Source organism: Bubalus bubalis, chromosome 20, assembly GCF_019923935.1.
Source record: "Bubalus bubalis isolate 160015118507 breed Murrah chromosome 20, NDDB_SH_1, whole genome shotgun sequence".
Taxonomy (NCBI): Eukaryota; Metazoa; Chordata; class Mammalia; order Artiodactyla; family Bovidae; genus Bubalus; species Bubalus bubalis.
The window spans coordinates 49,349,079-49,372,851 of NC_059176.1; the positions used below are offsets into that span (position 1 = coordinate 49,349,079).

The following is a 23,773-nucleotide window of genomic DNA, read 5'->3' on the forward strand; positions in this document are numbered from 1 at the left end:
TTTCATTATAGGGGACTGGAATACAAAAGTAGGAAGTCAAGAAACACCTGGAGTAACAGGCAAATTTGGCCTTGGAATACGGAATGAAGCAGGGCAAAGACTAATAGAGTTTTGCCAAGAAAATGCACTGGTCATAACAAACACCCTCTTCCAACAACACAAGAGAAGACTCTATACATGGATATCGCCAGATGGTCAACACCGAAATCAGATTGATTATATTCTTTGCAGCCAAAGATGGAGAAGCTCTATACAGTCAGCAAAAACAAGACCAGGAGCTGACTGTGGCTCAGACCATGAACTCCTTATTGCCAAATTCAGACTTAAATTGAAGAAAGTAGGGAAAACCACTAGACCATACAGGTATTACCTAAATCAAATCCCTTATGATTATACAGTGGAAGTGAGAAATAGATTTAAGGGCCTAGATCTGATAGATAGAGTGCCTGATGAACTATGGAATGAGGTTCGTGACATTGTACAGGAGACAGGAATCAAGACTATCCCTATGGAAAAGAAATGCAAAAAAGCAAAATGGCTGTCTGGGGAGGCCTTACAAATAGCTGTGAAAAGAAGAGAAGTGAAAAGCAAAGGAGAAAAGGAAAGATATAAGCATCTGAATGCAGAGTTCCAAAGAATAGCAAGAAGAGATAAGAAAGCCTTCCTCAGTGATCAATGCAAAGAAATAGAGGAAAACAACAGAATGGGAAAGACTAGGGATCTCTTCAAGAAAATCAGAGATACCAAAGGAACATTTCATGCAAAGATGGGCTCGATAAAGGACAGAAATAGTATGGACCTAACAGAAGCAGAAGATATTAAGAAGAGATGGCAAGAATACACAGAAGAACTGTACAAAAAAGATCTTCATGACCCAGATAATCACGATGGTGTGATCACTCACCTAGAGCCAGACATCCTGGAATGTGAAGTCAAGTGGGCCTTAGAAAGCATCACTATGAACAAAGCTAGTGAAGGTGATGGAATTCCGTGGAGCTATTCCAAATCCTGAAAGATGATGCTGTGAAAGTGCTGCACTCAATATGCCAGCAAATTTGGAAAACAGCAGTGGCCACAGGACTGGAAAAGGTCAGTTTTCATTCCAATCCCAAAGAAAGGCAATGCCAAAGAATGCTTAAACTACCGCACAATTGCACTCTTCTCACACACTAGTAAAGTAATGCTCAAAATTCTCCAAGCCAGGCTTCAGCAATATGTGAACCATGAACTTCCTGATGTTCAAGCTGGTTTTAGAAAAGGCAGAGGAACCAGAAATCAAATTGCCAACATCCACTGGATCATGGAAAAAGCAAGAGAGTTCCAGAAAAACATCTATTTCTGCTTTATTGACTATGCCAAAGCCTTTAACTGTGTGGATCACAAGAAACTGTGGAAAATTCTCAAAGAGATGGGAATATCAGATCACCTGATCTGCCTCTTGAGAAATTTGTATGCAGATCAGGAAGCAACAGTTAGAACTGGACATGGAACAACAGACTGGTTCCAAATAGGAAAAGGAGTTCGTCAAGGCTGTATATTGTCACCCTGTTTATTTAACTTATATGCAGAGTACATCATGAGAAATGCTGGACTGGAAGAAACAAGCTGGAATCAAGATTGCCGGGAGAAATATCAATAACCTCAGATATGCAGATGACACCACCCTTATGGCAGAAAGTGAAGAGGAACTCAAAAGCCTCTTGATGAAAGTGAAAGTGGAGAGTGAAAAAGTTGGCTTAAAGCTCAACATTCAGAAAATGAAGATCATGGCATCTGGTCCCACCACTTCATGGGAAATAGATGGGGAAACAGTGGAAACAGTGTCAGACTTTATTTTGGGGGGGCTCCAAAATCACTGCAGATGTTGACTGCAGCCATGAAATTAAAAGACGCTTGGTCCTTGGAAGGAAAGTTATGACCAACCTAGATAGCATATTCAAAAGCAGAGACATTACTTTGCCAACAAAGTTTTGTCTAGTCAAGGCTATGGTTTTTCCTATGGTCATGTATGGATGTGAGAGTTGGACTGTGAAGAAGCCTGAGCGCCAAAGAATTGATTCTTTTGAACTGTGGTGTTGGAGAAGACTCTTAAGAGTCCCTTGGATTGCAAGGAGATGCAACCAGTCCATTCTGAAGGAGATCAGCCCTGGGATTTCTTTGGAAGGAATGATGCTAAAGCGGAAACTCCAGTACTTTGGCCACCTCATGCCAAGAGTTGACTCATTGGAAAAGACTCTGATGCTGGGAGGGATTGGGGGCAAGAGGAGAAGGGGACGACAGAGGATGAGATGGCTGGATGGCATCACTGACTCGATGGACGTGAGTCTGAGTGAACTCCAGGAGTTGGTGATGGACAGGGAGGCCTGGCATGCTGCGATTCATGGGGTCGCAAAGAGTCGGACACGACTGACCGACTGATCTGATCTGAAGTTTTAAGTTAAGCCTTAACTTAAGCTGTTAAGTTTTTAACAGCTCACTGTTTGTATTCCCAGTGTCTGGAGAAGTGGCACATAGTGGGTGCTTCAGATATTTGTTAAATGGGTGCAAAGTTATGAACACATCCTTAGAAAAATAGGTTTTTAAATTATTTCAATGAAATAAATTTCAAAATGAATATTTTGACTTAGGGACTTCCCTGGTGATCTCATGCATATGTAGTCGCTTCAGCTGTGTCCAACTCTGCAACCCCAGGGACCATAGCCAGCCAGGCTCCTCTGTCCATGGGATTTTCTCAGCAAGAATACTTGCGTAGGTTACCATGCTCTCCTCCAGGATATCTTCCTGACCCAGGGATTGAAACCTTGTCTCCTGAATTGCAGACAGATTCTTTACCACTGAGCCACCAGGGAAGCACCTCTGGTGGTCTAATGGTTAAGAACTCAGCTTGCAATACAACGGGCACAGGTTCAATCTCTGATCAGAGAACAAAGATCCTACGAGCCTTGCAGCGTGGCAAAAAAATAAAATAGAGTTACCAAGAGATCCAGCAATCCCGCTCCTGGGCATACATCCAGACAAAACTATAATTCAAAATGATACATGCACCCAAATGTTCATTGCAGCACTATTTATGATAGCCAAGACATGGAAGCAAAATAAATGTCCATCAACAGATGAATGGATAAAGAAGATGTGGTATATACATATTAACACAATGGAATATTAGCCATAAATAGAATGAAATAATGCCGTTTGCAGCAACATGGATGAATTGAGAGATTATCATACCAAGTTAAATAAGCCAGGCAAAACCAAATATCATATGATATCACTTATATGTGGAATCTTAAAAAAAAGTTTCAAATGAACTTATTTACAAAACAGAAGTAGACCCACAGACATAGAAAACGAACTTAACAGTTACCAAAGGAAAAAGAGGGAGGGAAGATAAATGAGGAGTTTGGGATTAACATATACACACTACTATACACAAAATAAATAATCACCAAAGACCCACTGTATAGCACAGGGAGTATACTCAACATTCTGTAATAACTTATAAAGGAAAAGAATTTGGAAAAGAATATATATATAGGCTTCCCTGGTGGCTCATTAGTAAAGAATCCACCTGCCAACACAAGAGACACAAGTTCAGTCCTTGGGTTGGGAAGATCCGTTGAAGAAGGAAATGGCAACCCACTCCAGTGTTCTTGCCTGGGAAATCCCATGGACAGAGGAGCCTGATGGCTACAGTCCATGGGGGTCACAAAAGAGTTGGACATGACTTTGCGACTAAACAGCAATATATATATATGAATCACTTTGCTTTACACCTGAAACTAATACATTATAAATCAACTATTCTTCAATTTGAAAAAGAAGAAAAAGCCATTGTCACCAATCTCAAGGCTTCAACACAGTCAATCTTCCCTAATAAGTTTAACAATTTTTTTCTTTATGAAGATTATTTCAAAGTTTCCTATCTCCTCCTTTACTCTCAGCAGATGACCTGAACTTTATACTAAATCTTTAAACTCACTGTCATCAGCACAAATTCTTCTCTTTGGCTTCTTGTAGTGATGGGAGAGTGTTCAACCAAACTGGCTATGTCTAGTACTTCTGCTGGAGCACCGAATCCTATTCTCTTCCATCTTCTCAGCAAGAAACTCACTTCCTGTCACTTCCCCCTCTCTGAACTTGGTCACTGTTGTTGTTAAGTTGCTCAGTCGTGTCCGTCTCTTTCCCACCCCATGGACTGCAGCACACCAGCCTTCCCTGTCCTTCACTATCTCCCAGAGTTTGCTCAAACTCATCTTTAACCTCTCCCTTTCTATGGCTTCCTTCCTATAAACACTGCAATGACAAGACACCACAGACTGGGTGGCTTAAACAAGAGACATTTTTTTTCCCCTAACAGTTCTGGAGGCTGAAAACCTGAGATCAAGGGGCTAGCATGGTCAAGCTCTGGTGAGGACCCTCCTCCTGGCTTGCAGATGGCCAATTTCTCATTGTGTGCTTGAGGCCTTTCTCCACGTATTCACATGGAGAGAGAGAGAGAGCTTGGTCTGGGCCTCTTCCTCTTCTAAATAAAGGCATTAATCCCATGACGAGGACCCCACTGGCAAGATCTTATCTAAATCTAATCACCTGTCAGAAGACCTGCCTCTTAATACCAACACATTGAGGGTTGGGACTTCAACATAAGAACCTGGTGGGAGACACAAACATCCAGTCCATAGCAAATACTTGTGTCTTTTTCTTTAGTGGTGGGAGTTAAAACCAACCTGCCCTCTGAAAGCACCAACTGGTTTTTCCCTGTATTGTTGTGTTGCATGCGTGTTCAGTCATGTCTGACTCTTTGCGACCCCATGGACTGTACCAGGCTCCTCTGTCCATGGAATTTTCCTGGTAAGAATACTGGAGTGGGTTGCCATTTCCTACTCCAGGGGATCTTCCTGACCCAAGTATCAAACGCAAGTTACATGCAACTCCTGCATTCCAGATGGATTCTTTACCGCTGAGCCGTCACATATTGTTAAACCTACTAATTTGAAAATACTCTTTGAACAATATATTGGTTGATTTTACTCTTCTACTTCTCGTTACTTTCATCTCTGGCACCTCCTTCTCCCCCACTGCCACAGGGCAGACCCTTTTCATGGGATGAATGAGCATGCCTCTTGGAAAAACTGGAACTTTTTTTTTAATTGAAGGATAAATGCTTTACAGAATTGTGCTGGTTTCTGCCAAACATCACCATGAATCAGCCATAGGTATACATATGTCCCTTCCCTCATGAACCTCCCTCCCACCTCCCTTCCCATCTCACCCCTCTAGGTCTTTAGAGAGCCTGGTTTGAGTTCGCTGAGTCAAACTGCAAATACCCATTGGCTATCTGTTTTACATATGGTAATATATGTTTCCAAGTTACTCTCTCCATACATCCCACCCTCTCTTCTCCCCCGTGTCCATAAATCTGTTCTTTATGTCTATGTCTAAGAACAGGAGCTTTTTATTATTTATTTTTAATTTTTTTTTTTTGGCTACACTATGCAGCTTGCAGGATCTTTAGTTCCCTGACCAGGGATTGAGCCAGGGCCCACGGCAGTGGAAGCATGGAGTCTTAACCACTGGACGGCCAGGGAACGTGGAGCTTTTTAGAGCGCAAGGTGACTGCCAATCCTTGTGGGTCAGCCCACACTAGTTGAGGGACTTTCATTACCACTGTGCAATTTTAAGGAAGATGTAGAATGTCTAGTCAAGACTATGGTTTTTCCAGTGGTCATGTATGGATGTGAGAGTTGGACTGTGAAGAAAGCTGAGCGCTGAAGAATTGATGCTTTTGAACTGTGGTGTTGGAGAAGACTCTTGAGAGTCCCTTGGACTGCAAGGAGATGCAACCAGTCCATTCTGAAGGAGATCAGCCCTGGGATTTCTTTGGAAGGAATGATGCTAAAGCTGAAACTCCAGTACTGTGGCCACCTCATGAGAAGAGTTGACTCATTGGAAAAGACCCTGATGCTGGGAGGGATTGGGGGCAGGAGGAGAAGGGGACGACAGAGGATGAGATGGCTGGATGGCATCACTTGTTGCAGGAAGGCGGACCCCTTCCAGGGCCCAAAACTGGGCTCTTGTCTAACACTCGGAGATGAATTGTCCGAGGAGACACATGTGGTGACAAAGCAAGAGACTTTATTGGGAAAGGGCACCCGGGTGGAGAGCAGTAGTGTAAGGGAACCCAGGAGTACTGCCCTGCCACGTGGCTCGCAGTCTCGGGTTTTATGGTGATGGGATTAGTTTCCGGGTGGTCTTTGGCCAATCATTTTAATTCAGAGTCTTTCTTGGTGGCGGCACACATCGCTCAGTCAAGATGCATGCTAGCGAGAGGGATTCTGGCAAGTGGACGGACACGCGGTGTCTCCTTTCGACATTTCCTGAACTCTTCCGGTTGGAGGTGGCTTATTAGTTCCTTATTCCTTATTAGGATCTCCTGTCATAAAGCAACTCATGCAAATGGTTACTATGGTACCTGGCCAGGGTGGGTGGTTTTAATCGGTGTGCTTCCCTTAACAACTGACTCAATGGACGTGAGTCTGAGTGAAGTCCGAGAGTTGGTGATGGACAGCGGGGCCTGGCATGCTGCGATTCAAGGGGTCGCAAAGAGTCGGACACGACTGAGCGACTGAACTGAACTGAGAATGTCCCTCAACCTGGGTTTTCCCACTTCTCAAAGTTGGGGGGTTGAGGCCTGGCCACCCGCTGGGGTCCTCCTTGGCCCAGGAGGGAGGCCCCTCCGTCTGTGCCTCTAGCCTGGCAGAGAGAGCCAAGGAGCCCAGAGGGTCTGCCAGTGCAGCCTGCACAGGGCAGTGTCCCCACTCACACAGCGGCACCATTGTTCCAGCCAGAAAGGCTGGACGTGAACGTGACTCTTGGGAGGGGGGAGGGGCAGGGCAGAGGCACAGAAGGGCTGTGAGCAGAAGAACACCACAGAAAGCTCTGCTCCTTACACAGGGCCTTGTGGCCTGTCAGCATCCTGAAAATCCCCACTCCCGTCAGGGCTGTGCCATCAACTCGAAAGCGTTCTTGGTAGAAAAGAATATTCCTCATGATGGAGTTCATCACCCAGTTTGTTTGTTTGTTTGTTTTAAGTAATTTGTATTATTATTTTTGGCTGTACCATGTGGTGTGCAGGATCTTAGTTTCCCCAACCAGGGCTCGAACCCGTGTCCCCTACAATGGAAGTGTAGAGTCTGCACCACTGGACTGCCAGGGAAGTTCCCGTCATCCAGTTCTGACAGAGCCTCTTCTGTGGTCTCTGGGCTTCCTGGGGGCTCAGTGGTAAAGAATCTGCCTGCCAATGCAAGAGACTCAGGTTCGGTCCCTGGGTAGGGAAGAGCCCCTGGGAAAGGAAATGGCAATCCGCTCCAGGATTCTTGCCTGAAAAATTCCACGGACAGAGGAGCCTGGTGGGCTACAGTCCATGGGGTCGCAGAGTCAGACATGAACTGAGCACGCATGCACGCTTCTGGGGTCTCTATGTTTCCTTCCCACAGGGCAGCTTGAGCTCTCACCACCGCCTCCTTTCATTATTGCTCTCACACTTTGTGAAGTACCTGGGGAAAAAAAAAAAATCCAAGGACGCATCTCTATCAGTTTGCTAAAGCTGCCGTAACAAAGTACTATAGACGGAGTGGCTTAAACAACAGAAATTCATTTCTCACAATTCTGAAGGCTAGAAGTTTAAGGTCAAGGTGTCAGCAGGGCTGGTTTCTTTTTTTCCCTTCTTTTTGGTTATGCCACACGCGGCTTGTGGGACCTTAGTTCCTTGACCAGAAATGGAACCGGGGCCCTCACAGTGAAAGTGCAGAGTCCTAACCACTGGACTGCCAGGGAGTCACCAGGGCTAGTTTCTTCTGAGACTTCTCTCCTTGACTCGTAGATGGCGCCTTCTTCCTGGGTCTTCACGCAGTTTTCCCTCTGTGTGTATCAGCATCCACATTCCCTCTTATAAGGACACCAGTGATTTGGATTAGGGGCCACTGTGATGACCTCATTTTTCCTTAATTACCACTTGTATCTCCAAATACAGTCCCATTCTGAGATCCTGGGGAATAGGACTTCCTCTAATGATCCCCACTTCTCTGAGGAGGAAACTGAGTCACTCAGCGCTGAAGTCACTTCTTGAAGCTAGAAGGTGCTGGAGGGGGCAGAATGGCTCCTAAGCCGGCTCTTATCACTGCACACCCCTGCCTAGACGTGGGTCAGCCTGGTCTTGTCCTTTCCCCACGAAGCCTTAACCAGTTACCTTCCCCAGTGGGCCCTGCTCCCTGCCCTACCATGCCAGGCCCTGCTGGGCTCAGGGAGAGGGTGACCGGCCCAGATTCTCTGCCACTGCCATTTCATCAATGATCACATTTCAATTTTCCCTCCATCTCCAGCATGTCTTACCCTAGGGAGTGCTTTCTCAGACCCCCCCTGCAATGAGAGAGAGGAAGGGGAGGAGAGAATGGGACTGACCCAGATCCCACCCCCATGGCCCGGCTTCCACATGGCTAAGCAGGAACTCTGGAGCAGCCGCACACAAAGGAGGGCTTTGAGGGAGCTGTAGCCAGGCCCAAGCTGAGCCCCTCTCCCCCTTGGTGCGTCACTTGCCCCAATCTGGGCCTCCCTGTGAGCCTGATTTAAACGGAAACTGTGGGCCCTGAGAAGTTCCTTGTGACCCAGTAATCCCAGCCTGCTGACTGGACCACGCCCCCAGCAGAGGCAACCTCCAGGCTCCCGGAGGACACAGGCACCAGGTGTCCCAAGGAGGAGCTGCTAACTTGTCAGGTAAGTCAGTAGCAGGGGCCTGGCTGGGCCAGGAAGCTTAGGATTAGGGTAAGGAGTTTGTGGTGGGGAGATTCCAGGCTGCCCCTAAAACTGAAACCAACTGGCCATTCTTCAGGTTGAGTTCGACCAACCTGATGGCAGATTTAGCAAATAAAAATATAGGATACCCAGTTAAATGTGAATTTCAGATGAACCACAAATACTTTTTTAGTGTAAGTGTTTGTGTTCTCAGTCTTTATAACCCCATGGACTGTAGTCTGCCAGGCTCCTCTATCCATGGAATTTTTCAGACAAGAATACTGAAGTGCGTTGCCATTTCCTACACCAGGGGACCTTTCCAACCCAGGGATTGAACCAGAGTCTCTTGCATCTCATGCATTAGCAGGTGGATTCTTTACCACTGTGCCACCTGGGAAGCCCTTTTTAGTATAAGTATGTCCCAAATATTGTATGGCACATACTTAAACGCTTCAAAACTTTTTTGTTCATCTGAAATTCATGTGTAATTGGACATTCTATATTTTATCTGGCAAGCCTAGATGGCAGGGAATAGCTTTGACATGAAGTGAGGTGTGGGGTTTTTTTTCCATGTATACAACTCATAAATCAATAGTTTAAAATCACAGTTAGTAATTTGGACATATTTTATGTTTAGTTTTTTGGCCATGCACAGCATGTCAGATCTTAGTTCCCCAACCAGAGATCAAACCCACATCCCCTGCATTGGCAGTGCAGAGTCTTAATCACTGGACCATCAGAGAAGTCCCCTGGGGATATTTTATTTTATTTTTTAAAACCCTTTTTATTTTGTATTGGGGCATAGCCAACTAACAATGTTGTAATGGTTTCAGTTGAACAGGGAACTCAGCTATACATATACTTGTATCCATTCTCCCCCCAATTCCCCTCCCATCCCTGGGCGTATGTTAAAAAGAGTTGCTGTACTGACTTTAACCCTTCATTTCTAAGACCCTTGATCTTGTGATGATCTGCTTAACTCTCTGGGGGTGTCTAGCTACTGTCTCTCCTGTCTGAGCCTCTCGCTCAGGGAGTTCTATTAGCCTTGCCATTTCTGTTCCAGCAAAACCGAAATGAGAACACAGTCGCATTTCAGTCTATCTTATATATCTTCCTGCATATTTGGAAGTCTCTCTCTCAGAAAGTTGACTTTGATTTTATTCCTGTTGGTGGATTACAGCCCCCCAGAACTTCCCTGTCCTGCTGGGGTTGCAGAGTGGGATAGGTAGGAGATAGAAGATCCTCAGATACTCCCTGGAATCTTCTAAGCCTCTCTCTGCAAGCTGGGGTAATGATCAGGATGGTGCTAAGAAAGAGAAGGGGAACTATGTTTCAGCGCAAAACACTGTGCTAGGGACCCTACAGAACTTCTATGATCTTCATTACTACTCTGTTTGGTAGGTGTGGCTATTATCCCCAATTTGCAGATGAGAAAACTGAGGCTCCGAAAGGTTTTATTTGCCTAAAGTCACATGGGTGATAAATAACAAAGGCTGATTCAAACCTGGGTCTCTCTGACTCAAAAGTGTGGTTTTCTGTGACACCTGCTGTCCTAAGAGTTTGCCTGGAGATGTCTTGGCTCTAGGTGTCAAAAAAAAAGTCTTGGTGTCAGGCAGACATAGGTTCAAGTCCCACCTCTGCCACTAATCAACAGTGACCAGGTGACAGAACTCACCGACGGGAACCTGGTCGGAGGCAGGAGTGGAGTGGTGACGGGCCTGAGGATGTTTAGGTAGGAGAGGGGAAAATGTGAAAATAGAATTGTCTCCAAAAATACTCAGTGGGGTGTCACATGGGCAAAGGATGAAATTTTTTCTGCTGGCCTCCCACTGCTTCTGTGTACATTATTTAATAAAATCTTCATAACCTTCCACCTCCCTTTTATAGGGGACAACCCCGATTCAGGTTAGATCACATCACTTGCAAGGGGAAGAGACAGAATTTGAACCCAGATCTGACTTCTGCCACAACAGGCTGCCTCTTGGTGCTGATGGAAAGTAACAGCTTGGTCTTGAGTCCTGATCCCTGACTATATCTGGCTGTGTGACCTTGGACAAATCACCTACTCTCCTGGGCCTGTTTCCTCTTATGTAAAGTGGATATCATAATGCTGGCTCCCAGACAATGGATTTGAAAAGTGCATCACAAGGCACTGAACACACATCCAGTTATGGTTATGTAACTAGCCATCATCCCTCCAGGGAGTGGATTCACTGGAATGGTGCCATTCACTAGGCTGGGGAGTTTCTCAGGTGCCCCTTGGGACTGGAAAAAGAGGGACACAAACGGGAGGAGGGATTGCCTTATCCCTCAGTGACCATGTAACCAAGAATGGAAGCCTGTTCTAGTTTCTCCCTGGCTGGGCCATCTCATTTTAAGAACTGAAGTTCGAAGTATATTTGTGTGTGCTCCTTCTTAGAGGGGTGTTTCCCAAAGCACAGCCTAAGAACCACCTTATTCAGGGCCACTGGGGGTGCTACTTTGTTTTTTTTGACTGCGCCATATGGCAGGTGGGATCTTAGTTTCCCAACCAAGAATTGAACGCGGGTCCCCTGAACTGGAAGCACGGAGTCTTAACCACTGGATCATGAGGGAAGTCCCTGGGGTACTGCTTTAAAATACAGATGTCTGGTCTCCTATTCAGAGTCAGGCACAGGGCTGAGGCATCTGTATTCTTAGCAAATGCCTCATGTTACTCTGATGCACTCAAAAATCTGAGATTCATTGTTCTGAGACAATAACAGAAGAACTTCTCCATGTCTCCCCTAGAAAGGAGGCTGCCTTGAGAGGCCAGGACGGACGAAGTGGGCTCCTTCTTTGTCTGCAGCACTCACAGTCTTCCAGAGACAGCATGTCAGAGGGGGTGAGTACCCCCGTGCCCTGGGGCTCCCCTCTGTCCACGTTCCCTCCTTCCTTTTCTTCCTCCCTGTTTCTCCATTATCTGCTCTCCTCAGGGTTATGGGTATTCACCCTTCAAACCTCTCGGTAGTCCCTGACCCCACCCGCAGGGAGGAAGTTCAACAGTGACCTTGGGCAAAAGCACTAGCTTGGGGTCTGAGCAGACCCATTTGGCTGGCTTGCTCAGGCTGATGGGGGCCTTTTCCTCCCTTTTCCTGGCTTCTCCCTCCTCAGGCGGGCACATTCCGCATGGTCCCTGAAGAGGAACAGGAGCTCCGTGCCCAACTGGAGAGGCTTACGACCAAAGACCATGGACCTGTCTTTGGCCCGTGCAGCCAGCTGCCCCGCCACACCTTGCAGAAGGTGAGGTGGCCTGGGGGTGTGTGAAGGGACAGATAGGGAGGTAACAAGGGGGAATATATTTATTTATTTATTTGGCTGTGCCAGGTCTTGGTTGCAGCGTGTGGGATCTTTAGTTGTGGTATGCAGGAGTTGTTAGTCACGGTATGTGAGATCCACTGCCCTGACCAGGGACTGAACCTGGGTTCCCCTTATTGGGAGTACCGAGTCTCAGCCACTGGGCCGTCATGGTAGTCCCAACATAAGGGAATACTGATAACATCCTCTCTCCTGTAGAAGAGGTCCAGTATCAGCCCTCCGGGTTATTCTGGACCTAAAGGACTGACTTGTTCTAGGGGCTATTCTGAAGTCAGGGCCATGGTAGCAATTGGGTCGACCAGATGTCCAGGCTACCCGATTCTAAGATTATGGCATCAACAGGGTTCCTTGAAACCAAGGCTGGGACCTAGGGCTTCTGGACCAGGGATCATCCTGGACTCAGACATGAGGAACCCTGATCTGCAATGGCCTTAGAGAGCACGGATACAACTGCTGCCCCCAACTGAATAGGAAAGGGCCCAAGTCCTAATATCACAACGACTTCCAACTTGTTGTGTGATCTTGAGCAAACTGCTTTCCCTCTTTGGGTCTTGTCTTCGTTATCTATGAAAGAAGGTTGTCGGACCAGTTCAGAGATGATCAAACTGTGGCAGAGCTGGCCTGGGGTTGAGCTGGCCCTGGGCTCCTGGCTTCCATCTCTGTTCCCTGGGCATCTCAAGGGAAAGCTGCTTCGAGTTCCCCCAGATCTACCTTCGCCCCTCATGCCATCCAAGGAAAGAACAGCCCCTGGCATGCTCAGGATTTCTCCAGGCTTATTCAAGGGGAGGAATGTGAGGGAGAGGGCAGGCTGCCATCTGACTGGTATCTTTAATTTTTTTGTTATTTAATGGTATCTTTAATTTTGAGAAGATCAGAAATGAACCTGGGACGCAGAAGAGTGAAGCAATTAACAGTTCAACCTGATCAGGAGTTTCAACTTCAACTCTTTTTACCTGGGTGATCTTGAGCAAGAATATCTCGACCTCTATGAGCCTCAATCTGCTCACCCTGAGAAATGGGGGATAAGAATACAACCTTCTTGTGATGGACTGTGGCCAAGATTTAAAAACATCATGTACTGGACTTCCCTGGTGGTCCAGGGGCTAAGACTCTGCCCTCCACAGTGCAGAGGAACTGAGTTCTATTCCTGGTCAAGGGAACTAGGATTTCAGATGCCCCAACTAGGAGTTTGAATGTGTGTGTGTCAGTCTCTCAATCATGTCTGACTCTTTGCAACCCCATGGCTCCTGTGGGCTGCAGCTAAGACCCAGAGCAGACAAGTCAATACATTAAAAAAAAAAAAAAAGTATCTACAGGACTTCAGTTCAGTCGCTCAGTCGTGTCCGACTGTTTGTGACCCCATGAATTGCAGCACGCCAGGCCTCCCTGTCCATCACCAACTCCCGGAGTTCACTCAGACTCATGTCCATCGAGTCAGTGATGCCATCCAGCCATCTCATCCTCTGTTGTCCCCTGCTCCTCCTACCCCCAATCCCTCCCAGCATCAGAGTCTTTTCCAATGAGTCAACTCTTGGCATGAGGTGGCCAAAGTACTGGAGTTTCAGCTTTAGCATCATTCCTTCCAAAGAACACCCAGGACTTAGCAGTGTGCTAATTCAGGGCTCCAGTAAGCATAGGCTGTTGTGGTTAGAAACATTTAGTCCTTTGGCCGTCTCCTGCAAACAAACCCAGGATGAGCAGTTTGACCTAATTTTCTCCAAATATAACTGGCAGTCTGAGCTGCTGCCAGTGCTGATGCTGCTCTCGTGGGCAGAGGAGCGATGGCACTACCTGCCGTGCCCTCTGCCCGTCCGCCGGTCTGGCACCGGGAGGAGCCTCCCGCACCGCGCCTACCTGACTTTGTGCCTGCACCCTGCCCCTGCTCCAGGCCAAGGACGAGCTGAATGAGAAGGAAGAGACCCGGGAGGAGGCAGTGCGGGAGCTACAGGAGCTGGTGCAGGCGGAGGCAGCCTCGGGGCAGGAGCTGGCCGTGGCTGTGGCGGAGAGGGTGCAGGGAAAAGACAGCGCCTTCTTCCTGCGTTTCATCCGCGCGCGCAAGTTCCACGTGGGACGCGCCTACGAGCTGCTCAGAGGTGAGGCCCCAGGAAGGTTGCGGGGGTTGGGGAGTGGGAGGGGAAGGTCATGAGGGTGGTGTGGACCCTCATCCAGGCACTGAGGAGACTGGCCACTCCACCTCCTTCCCATGCTCTATCAAGTGACTGTATCTGAGCCTCCTTCTCCTCATCTGTAAAATGGGTGTGTGAACTGAATAGTCTCGAGATCCTTTTCTGTTCAGACAAAGGAGTAAGTCTGGCAGGACCAGATTCCTGGAGATCCGGCCCCTCTTTCCACTCTCAATGAGCAGAACTTAGCCACCCAAACTGGGAGCCCAAGATGCGAGAGCTTCCTCTCCAAGCCCTGCTCCCTCTCGCCCCCACCGGCCCCTCCTATGCTTTGGCTCTGGAGCACTGCATGGAAAGTAGGTATGAGCCTGATTCCTCGCAGGTACTCAAACCTCACAAAGAGTGGAATCGAAGATGGTGCCTGCCCTGGGAGTGAGCCTGGAGGACAGAACCTTCCTGGCCACGCCCACTGGATGGAGACCAGTGTCCTAAGGGAATCAAGTCTTTGGTGCTGTCGGAGGGAACAGTGTCTGAGCAGGCGCTCAGCAGCCTAATGATTCTCCTTCTTCTTAAAATTTTTTTTTCATTATTCTTTTTGGTTTTTTTTGGCTGTGGGATCTTAGTTGCCCCACCAGATATCCACCAGTGCCCCCCTGCAGTGGGAGCCTAGAATCTTAACCACTGGACTGCCAGGGAAGTTCTTCTCCTAACTCCTTCCTTCCTTCTACAAATGTTAATTCACTGCTGCTCTGTGCCAATGGCTGTTTCAGGCCAAAGGATGCAGCTGAGAACAAAGTAGACAAGAACTGTCTGCCCTCCTGGGCCTGATAGTCTAATGGTAGAAATAACAATCCAGACAATTAAAAATATACAGAGAAAAACAAAAGAGGTGGATATAAAGGATTGAGGGGTTGAAGTTTTAGGTAAAATGATTAGGAAGGCTCTAGTGCAAAGGAAACTTTCAAAGAAAAACTAGAAAGAAGTGAGATGCCCGAGGAGAGAGCAATAAGGCAGAGGGTACGGCAAGGGCCAACACTGCATGGTGGCTGCCTGGGGTGTTGGGGGAACAGCCAGGAGGTCAGTGCCTTTCCCTTGGCAAATGCCTCCCAAACTCCTCCTCTGAGCCTGGCACCTCCAGGGTCTGGTGGAGGAGACAACCGCAGAGAAGAAAGGACCCATTCAGGATGGCTCAGGATGGCGTTGGTAAAAGTTCCGCTGAAATTAGAAGGGACCTCTGTGTCCTACCTGGGGTTTGGATTTTATCTGGGGGTCATTTCCCCACCCCTGCTCAGCTAACCTGTGCCCAACTGAAACACCTGTGTTTCTACTCATGGGAAAGAGAAAAATAACCAGTAGTAGCTGTCCTCAGATTTACGATTATACCTTATGTTTACTAATGTTTACTGATGTTTACTGATTACATCTATACAGTTTACTGATGGCATTCATACCTGGAAAAATTCATGCATTTTTTTCTCACTTTTTATTTTGCATTAGGATATAACCAATTAACAGCGTTGTGATAGTTTCTGGTGGACAGCAGAGCAACTCAGACATCCTTCCCCCTGAACTCCTCTCCCATCCAGGCTGCCACACAACTTTGAGCACAGTTCCCTGTGCTAGACCGTAGCATACCTGGAATCTTGTTTGATTACCACAGCAACTTGGCGAGATAGGCCAGCATTATCCTCCTATCTTTTGGAGGGGAAACTTGGGGCACAGAGAGGTTGAGTACCCTGCCGGGTTATACACAGCATGTAGATGAAGAGCTAGGCAGGAGCCCGGGTCTCTGCATGCCAACCATGTGCCACCTCGGGAGGGGCTGGCTCTCTGAGGGGCCTCCTCTGCTCCGCCTCTGCCAGGCTACGTGAACTTCCGGCTGCAGTACCCAGAGCTCTTCGACAGCCTGTCCCCGGAGGCCGTCCGCTGCACCGTTGAGGCTGGCTACCCTGGTGTCCTCTCCACGCGGGACAAGTATGGCCGAGTGGTCATGCTCTTCAATATTGAGAACTGGGACTCGGAAGAAATCACCTTTGATGAGGTCAGTGGGGGCTCGCCTGGTTCCCTGCCATCCTCTGGGTTGGGTTCCCTTCTCTAGATCTGGTCTCCACTGGAACCTTATTCCTGGCTCCCCGGGAGGCAAGGTTTGTGAGGGAATATCTGGTAAACTCATGGCACCAAGCCCTTTCCGGGCAGGAAGAGAACTCCTTGGATGTGCCGTGGCAGCTGGAAAACCCAGCAGCTTTGTAGGCAGGGCCCACTGGCCAGTACATGGCTGCCCCCTGTATCCCTACTGAATGGGACTGACAGTTGGGGCCATGAGCTGGGATCAACCCTGCCAAATGCTGAAAGTGGAGAGCAATACAGAGAACAGGGCTTAGTGGACTGTGGACTGGGAGAGATTCTGGAAAGCATGGGTTCCAATCTGTTAAGCGCCTGAGTTCTTTGCATTTGTGTATGTGTGTGATTTCACTTGCCAAGCCTTAAGAGAGCTGTCATAATTGGGGATATAGGGTTCATCTGGGGAGGACGTTGGCATGTGACACCAAGCCTTAAAAAAATGTACAAACTTATTTTAGAAAATGCCATCTAGTTGTCACAACATGTATTTAAAAGTTCATCTTTCCCCCCAGTGACTTGAGACACCATCTTTATCATATTCTGCATCTTCATAGGTGTTTGGATCTATTTCTGGACTTTCTAATCTGTGCCATCGGTCTGTCTTTTCATGCTCCACATTGTTTTAATTATAGAGACAGGATCAGTTCAGTTCAGTTCAGTCGCTCAGTCATGTCCAACTCTTTGCAACCCCATGGACTGCAGCACGCCAAGCCTCCCTGTCCATCACCAACTCCAGGAGTTTGCTCAAACTCATGTCCATTGAATCAGTGATGCCATCCAACCATCTTATCCTCTGTCATCCCCTTCTCTTCCTGCCTTCAATTTTTCCCAGCATCAGGGTCTTTTCAAAAGAGTCAGTTCTTCATATCAGGTGGCCCAAGTATTGGAGTTTCAGCTTCAGCATCAGTCCTTTCAAAGAATATTTCGGACTGATTTCCTTTAGGATGGACTGGTTGGATCTCCTTGCAGTCCAAGGGGCTCTCAAGAGTCTTCTCCAACACCACAGTTCAAAAGCATCAATTCTTTGGTGCTCAGCTTTCTTTATAGTCCAACTTTCACATCCATACATGATTACTGGAAAAACCATAGCTTTGACTAGATGGGCCTTTGTTGGCAAGGTAATGTCTCTGCTTTTTAGTATGCTGTCTAGGTTGGTCATAACTTTTCTTCCAAGGAGCAAGCATCTTTTAATTTCATGGCTGCAGCCATCATCTGCAGTGATTTTGGAGCCCCCCAAAATAAAGTCTGTCACTGTTTCCACTGTTTCCCCATCTATTTGCTATGAAGTGACGGGACCAGTGGATGAAGCACAAGCTGGAATCAAGATTCCAGGAGAAATATCAATAACCTCAGATATGCAGATGAAAGAGCCTCTTGATAAAAGTGAAAGAGAAGAGTGAAAAAGTTGGCTTAAAGTTCAACATTCAGAAAACTAAGATCATGGCATCTGGTCCCATCCCTTCATGGCAAATAGATGGGGAAACAGTGGAAACAGTGTCAGACTTTATTATTTTGGGCTCCAAAATCACTGCAGATGGTGACTGCAGCCATGAAATTAAAAGACGCTTACTCCTTGGAAGGAAAGTTATGACCAACCTAGACAGCATATTAAAAAGCAGAGACATTACCTTGCCAACAAAGATCCATCTAGTCAAGGCTATGGTTTTTCCAGGAGTCATGTATGGATGTGAGAATTGGACTGCGAAGAAAGCTGAGCATCAAAGAACTGATGCATTTGAACTGTGGTGTTGGAGAAGACTTTTGAGAGTCCCTTGGATTGCAAGGAGATCCAACCAGTCCATCCTAAAGGAGATCAGTCCTGAATGTTCACTGGAAGGACTGATGTTGAAGCTGAAACTCCAATACTTTGGCCACCTGATGCAAAGAATTGACTCATTTGAAAAGACCCTGATGCTAGGAGGGATTGAAGGCAGAAGGAGAAGGGGACAACAGGGGATAAGATGGTTGGATGGCATCACCGACTCAATGGACGTGAGTTTGGATAAACTCTGGGAGTTGGTGATGGACAGGGAGGCCTGGCATGCTGTCCATGGGGTCACAAAGAGTTGGACACAACTAAGCGACTGAACTGAACTGAATTGATGGGACCAGATGCCACGATCTTAGTTTTCTGAATGTTGAGCTTTAAGCCAGCTTTTTCACTCTCCTCTTTCACGTTTGTCAAGAGGTTCTGTAGTTCTTCGCTTTCTGCCATAAGGGTGGTATCATCTGCATATCTGAGGTTATTGATATTTCTCCCGGCAATCTTGATTCCAGCTTGTGCTTCATGCAGCCCAGCGTTTCTCATGATGTACTCTGCATAGAAGTTAAATAAGCAGGGTGACAATATACAGCCTTGATGTACTCCTCTCCCTATTTGGAACCAGTCTGCTATTCCATGTCCAGTATAGAATGTTCAATATCTGTTGGGATTTGTTTGGTCCTTAATGCTCCTCTTTTTCAGGGCTTTTCTAGCTATTCTTGCATGTTTACCCTCCCTAAAACAATTAGAATTAACTCGTTTAGCTTCAGGAGAAATGTCAGAAGATTTTTATTGGAGTAACATTAATATAAATAACAAACAAGGAGAATCAGCATCAGTATGAATGCAACATCCATGGCCAGTGGTACCATCCACAAAAAAGGGATGCCTTCCCTTTTATGAATACATTTTGAGCGTCCAGAAGTTTTTCAAAGTTTTCAATCCTTATGCACATTTGTCGTTAAAGTATTTATTTTATTGTTTTTGCTATTAGTTGAACTTTCTCTTCCATTATATCTCCTAATTGGTTATTTTTTGCATCTATGAGGATTATTGTTTTTGTCTCTTAGTTTCATATCCTAGTATTTTTACTGAATTTTCCTGTTATTTATGTTAGTCATATACAGATTTCCTAAGAATGCTATCATAATATCTGTAATTAGAGGACATTTTTTCTTTTCCTTTTCTAGCTCTTATGTCCCTTATTAAAACAAAAACAAAACAAACCAACAACAAAAAAACTTGAATGCATTGGTCAATACTTCTGTGGTGGGGGAAATGATGGAGAAGGCAATGGCACCCCACTCCGGTACTCTTGCCTGGAAAATCCCAGGGGCGGAGGAGCCTGGTAGGCTGCAGTCCATGGGGTCGCAAAGAGTCGGACACGACTGAGCGACTTCACTTTCACTTTTTACTTTCATACATTGGAGAAGGAAATGGCAACCCACTCCAGTGTGCTTGCCTGGAGAATGTCAGGGACGGGGGAGCCTGCTGGGCTGCCGTCTATGGGGTCGCACAGAATTGGACACGACTGATGCGACTTAGCAGCAGCAGCAGGGGGAAATGAGCATGCTTATCTTGTTCCTGATCCTACTGTAGTGTCTGCTACTGAATAAGATATTGGTTTTAGGACTGAAGCATACATATATCTGCTAAGGAAGAGACTTACAAATATTTTTTTTCTGATTACATAAATGATACCACTCATTTTAGAAAATACAAAAAAAAAAAAAAACACAAATTTAAAATCATCCAGAATTCTACCATCCAGAGATTTCTACCACTGACATTCTTCCAAGTCTATTTTTGCAAGAAACCTAGAAACATATGTGCATGCAAATGCATACAGACGTACACGTTTTTTCTTATAAACATGGATCGTATTGTACAATAATATACCATAAATGGATATCTTTCTGTATCATTAGTCTTATATATCACTGTTCCAGAATACCCCATGGTGTGAATATACCATAATTTCACCAGTCCCTTATTGCTGGACATTTAGGTTGTTCCACTGTTACAATGGTATAAGGATAGACACTCTGGCATCTAACCATGGATATGACACTGAAGATGATTTGATTATTTTCTTGGGATACATTCAGAGAGGTGGACTATCCCAGCTCCAAGCCTGTGACAGATTACCTCTAATTTGCTCACTGGTATAGCTCTTCCCTTAAGACCGTTCTTAAAAATGTTCTTTCTTTTGGCTGTGTTGGTCTTCATTGCTGTGTAGGCTTTTCTGTAGTTGCGGTGAGCGGGGGCTACTTTCCAGTTGCAGTATGCAGCTTCTCATTGCAGTGGCTTCTCTTGTGGAGCACAGGCTCTTGGCACACGGGCTTTAGTAGCTGTGGCTCCCGGCCTCTAGAGCTCAGACTTAGTAGTCATGGCGCAAGAGCTTAGTTGCTTTGTGGCAAGTGGGATCTTTCCAGACCAGGGGTCAAACCCGAGTCTCCTGCATTGGCAGGTGGATTCTTTACCACTGAACCACTAGGGAAGCCTTCCTCTTAGGACCTTGAGCCTTAGCTGTCCTTATGGCTTGGATCTTACAGCCCATTCACTTTGTGCCCAAGATCTTGCAGGCATACTGCTTCATCCTAGAGAAGCTACTGGAGAATGAGGAGACTCAAATTAATGGCTTTTGCATCATTGAGAACTTCAAGGGCTTCACCATGCAGCAGGCTGCCGGACTTCGGCCTTCCGATCTCAGAAAGATGGTGGACATGCTCCAGGTGAGGCCTCAGAACTCTGTCCTGCAGGAGCCTATCATGGGTGGGAAGACTGAGAGGGAGGGCCCGGTTTTCTGGTTTAATGATGCTGGATAATCACAACCCCAACCACAAACACTTCACGGTGATCCATAGTTTGCCATGTATTCACATTCATCAGTTCATTCACTCTTTAAAAACATCCTCTCCCTGCTTCGCTGCTTCATTTTACAAACCTGGAAACCTAGGCTCAGAGATTTGAGTGACTTCTCAAGGTCACATAGCTATCAAGGGGCAGAGGTGGGACTTGAACTGCACCTTCTGACCTGGAATCCCATTCTCTGTCCCCTTTTGTCATGCTGTCTCCCTCTGCATGTGAATTTATCCTGAGAAAGAGATAGCACTAATGCCCCAAGACAACTCACTCCTATATACTCATGTATCTGACGTCCTTTCTTAGAATGGAAACAGTGACAGAATTTATTTCCTTGGGCTCCAAAATCACTGCAGATGGTTACTGCAGCCATGAAATTAAAAGATGCTTGCTTCTTGGAAGAAAAGCTATGACCAACCTAGACAGCATATTAAAAAGCAGAGACATTACTTTGCCAACAAAGGTCCATCTAGTCAAAGCTATGGTTTTTCCAATAATCATGTGTGGATGTGAGAGTTGGACCATAAAGAAAGCTGAGTGTTAAAGAATTGATGCTTTTGAACTGTGGTGTTGGAGAAGACTCTTGAGAGCCCCTTGGACTGCAAGGAGATCCAACCAGTCCATCCTAAAGGAAATCAGTCCTGAGTATTCATTGGAAGGACTGATGCTAAAGCTAAAGCTCCAGTACTTTGGCCACCTAATGTGAAGAACTGACTTATTGGAAAAGACCCTGATACTGGGAAAGATTAAGGGCAAGAAGGGAAGGGGATGAAAGAGGATGAGATGTTTGGATGGCATCACTGACTCGATGGACATGAGCAAGCTCCAGGAGTTGGTGATGGACAGACAGGGAGGCCTGGCATGCTGGAGTCCATGGAGTTGCAAAGAGTTGGACACGATTGAGTGACTGAACTGAACTGAACTGAATCTAATCTTAAATCTGCTTTGCTTTGGAAAGGAGAGATGGGAGGTAAGGGTCACGGGAGGGGATGGAGGACAATTGTTGTTCAGTCACTCAGTCCTGTCCAGCTCTTTGTGACCCCATGGACTGCAGCTCGCTAGGCCTCCCTGTCCCTCACCAACTCCCTGAGATTGCCCAAACTCATGTCCATCGAGTCAGCGATGCCATCCAGCTATCTCATCCTCTGTCGTCCCCTTCTCCTCCTGCCTTCAATCTTTCCCAGCATCGGGGTCTTTTCCAATGAGTCGGTTCTGCACATCAGGACCATAAGGCATGACAATAGTGTCCCTCTGGTCTATCACAGCTTGTAGCCTACTCAGCAGGCAAGTGGATTTGAAAAAACTCGGTCACCTAAAAGCCAAGCAAGGCTACCTTTCCATTTCCACTCCACCTAATGACAGTCTTGTGCATCAGCAGGAAGAGGGTTGGGCTGCTTCTGGGGCATCCTTCCTTCAGTTTGGACCTACGGCATAACCAGGGCTCCCCAGGTACTGGCCTGGGGATGGAACCTGCAGTGGGCTATCCTCTGGGGCAACTGTGTGATGACAACTCTGTCCTTGTGTTGTGGGGAGGGGCAGTGTAGTGGGAAAGCGAGTGGGAACCTTTGAGGTCATGGGGCCGTGTGGTGGGGGTGCTGTCTGTCCCTGCAGGATTCCTTCCCAGCTCGGTTCAAAGCCATCCACTTCATCTACCAGCCCTGGTACTTCACCACCACCTACAACGTGGTCAAGCCCTTCTTGAAGAGCAAATTGCTCCAGAGGGTGAGTGCATAGCTGCACAGGGAAGGTGCCCACTGATCGTCTGGTGTGTGGGTGAGTGAGTGAAAGGGCTTGTAGCAGGAAAGGGTTCAGGAGACAAGAGGGATGAGGGTGGAGGAGGAGGGAACCCCACCTCCTCGGGCTCTGTATGAAGACTTGGAACTAAGTGGATCCCATGGACAGCACAGCAAAGAGGACTTTTGAGAAGGACATCACCAGGCAGAGATGGCATGCGTGCCTTTGTCTTCCTGTTCCTCTTCCCCCCCAACCTCATCCTAGGGTACCTCCTTGCTCAGACCCATCTCCTCTGCTTCCTTGCAGGTATTTGTCCATGGAGAAGACCTCTCCAGCTTCTACCAGGAGTTTGACGAGGACATCCTGCCCTCCGACTTTGGGGGTACACTGCCCAAGTATGATGGCAAAGCCGTTGCTGAGCAGCTCTTTGGTCCTCGGGACCAAACTGAGAACACAGCCTTCTGAGAACATCTCCTGCCATCTGACCTGTAGTTAGCATCCCTAGGCCTCTCCTCAACTGCCCTGGACCCAGAATGCTGTGAAAAAGGGCTTCCTGGGGTGACTGTGGTTCCTCTGAACCTTCCTAAGTTTGGGCAAACTCAGATGTCATTCTCCTCCCAAGCTGGGGGCCAATAAAAAAAGCAGGGGAATTTCCTGAGCATGAAAAAGTGAGGATACTTAATATTTCTACTGCCTCTGAAGCTTTAGGACACAGACTTGGTATGGGGTTGAGTTTCAAAGACTCTAGTCAAGCTTCTGAATGATTTCCTTTGTAATAGAGTTTTACTGTTTAGGATCTGTGAAAATAGGCAAGGAGTCTGGTGTTACAGGTTTCTTCCTCCCTAAAAATAAAAAAAAAATAAAAGATCAAAGAGGAGTAAAGTAAAAGTGTTAGTTGCTCAGCCCAAACGAGGAGGGATATGAGTCCAAAGGATCTAGCAAGTATAGTGACCTTAGTGGCTGGTAGGCAGGTGAAAGGTTTTCAATGTTGAATTACGGAGTGGAAGCACTGTTGACATGGCTCCATTTTGGGGTGGTCGGGTCC

General features: G+C 46.8%; 1 protein-coding gene across 1 annotated transcript; it reads left to right on the top strand.

Annotated features, from left to right (window-relative positions):
* Positions 1-8,479: 8,479 nt before the first annotated feature.
* Positions 8,480-23,437, top strand: RLBP1 (retinaldehyde binding protein 1). The gene is made up of 8 exons (XM_006058194.3): positions 8,480-8,769; positions 11,557-11,650; positions 11,920-12,048; positions 14,012-14,216; positions 16,109-16,287; positions 20,706-20,864; positions 22,606-22,716; positions 23,035-23,437. Exons 2-8 carry the CDS (start codon positions 11,639-11,641, stop codon positions 23,191-23,193), a joined length of 954 nt encoding a protein of 317 aa, XP_006058256.1. The 5' UTR covers positions 8,480-8,769; positions 11,557-11,638; the 3' UTR covers positions 23,194-23,437.
* The last annotated feature ends 336 nt before the right edge of the window (positions 23,438-23,773 follow it).

Coding starts and splice junctions, on each gene's coding strand:
- RLBP1 (XM_006058194.3), top strand. Junction 16,288..20,705: donor AAGAAATCACCTTTGATGAG/GTCAGTGGGGGC, acceptor TTTGTGCCCAAG/ATCTTGCAGGCATACTGCTT. Junction 20,865..22,605: donor AGATGGTGGACATGCTCCAG/GTGAGGCCTCAG, acceptor CTGTCCCTGCAG/GATTCCTTCCCAGCTCGGTT.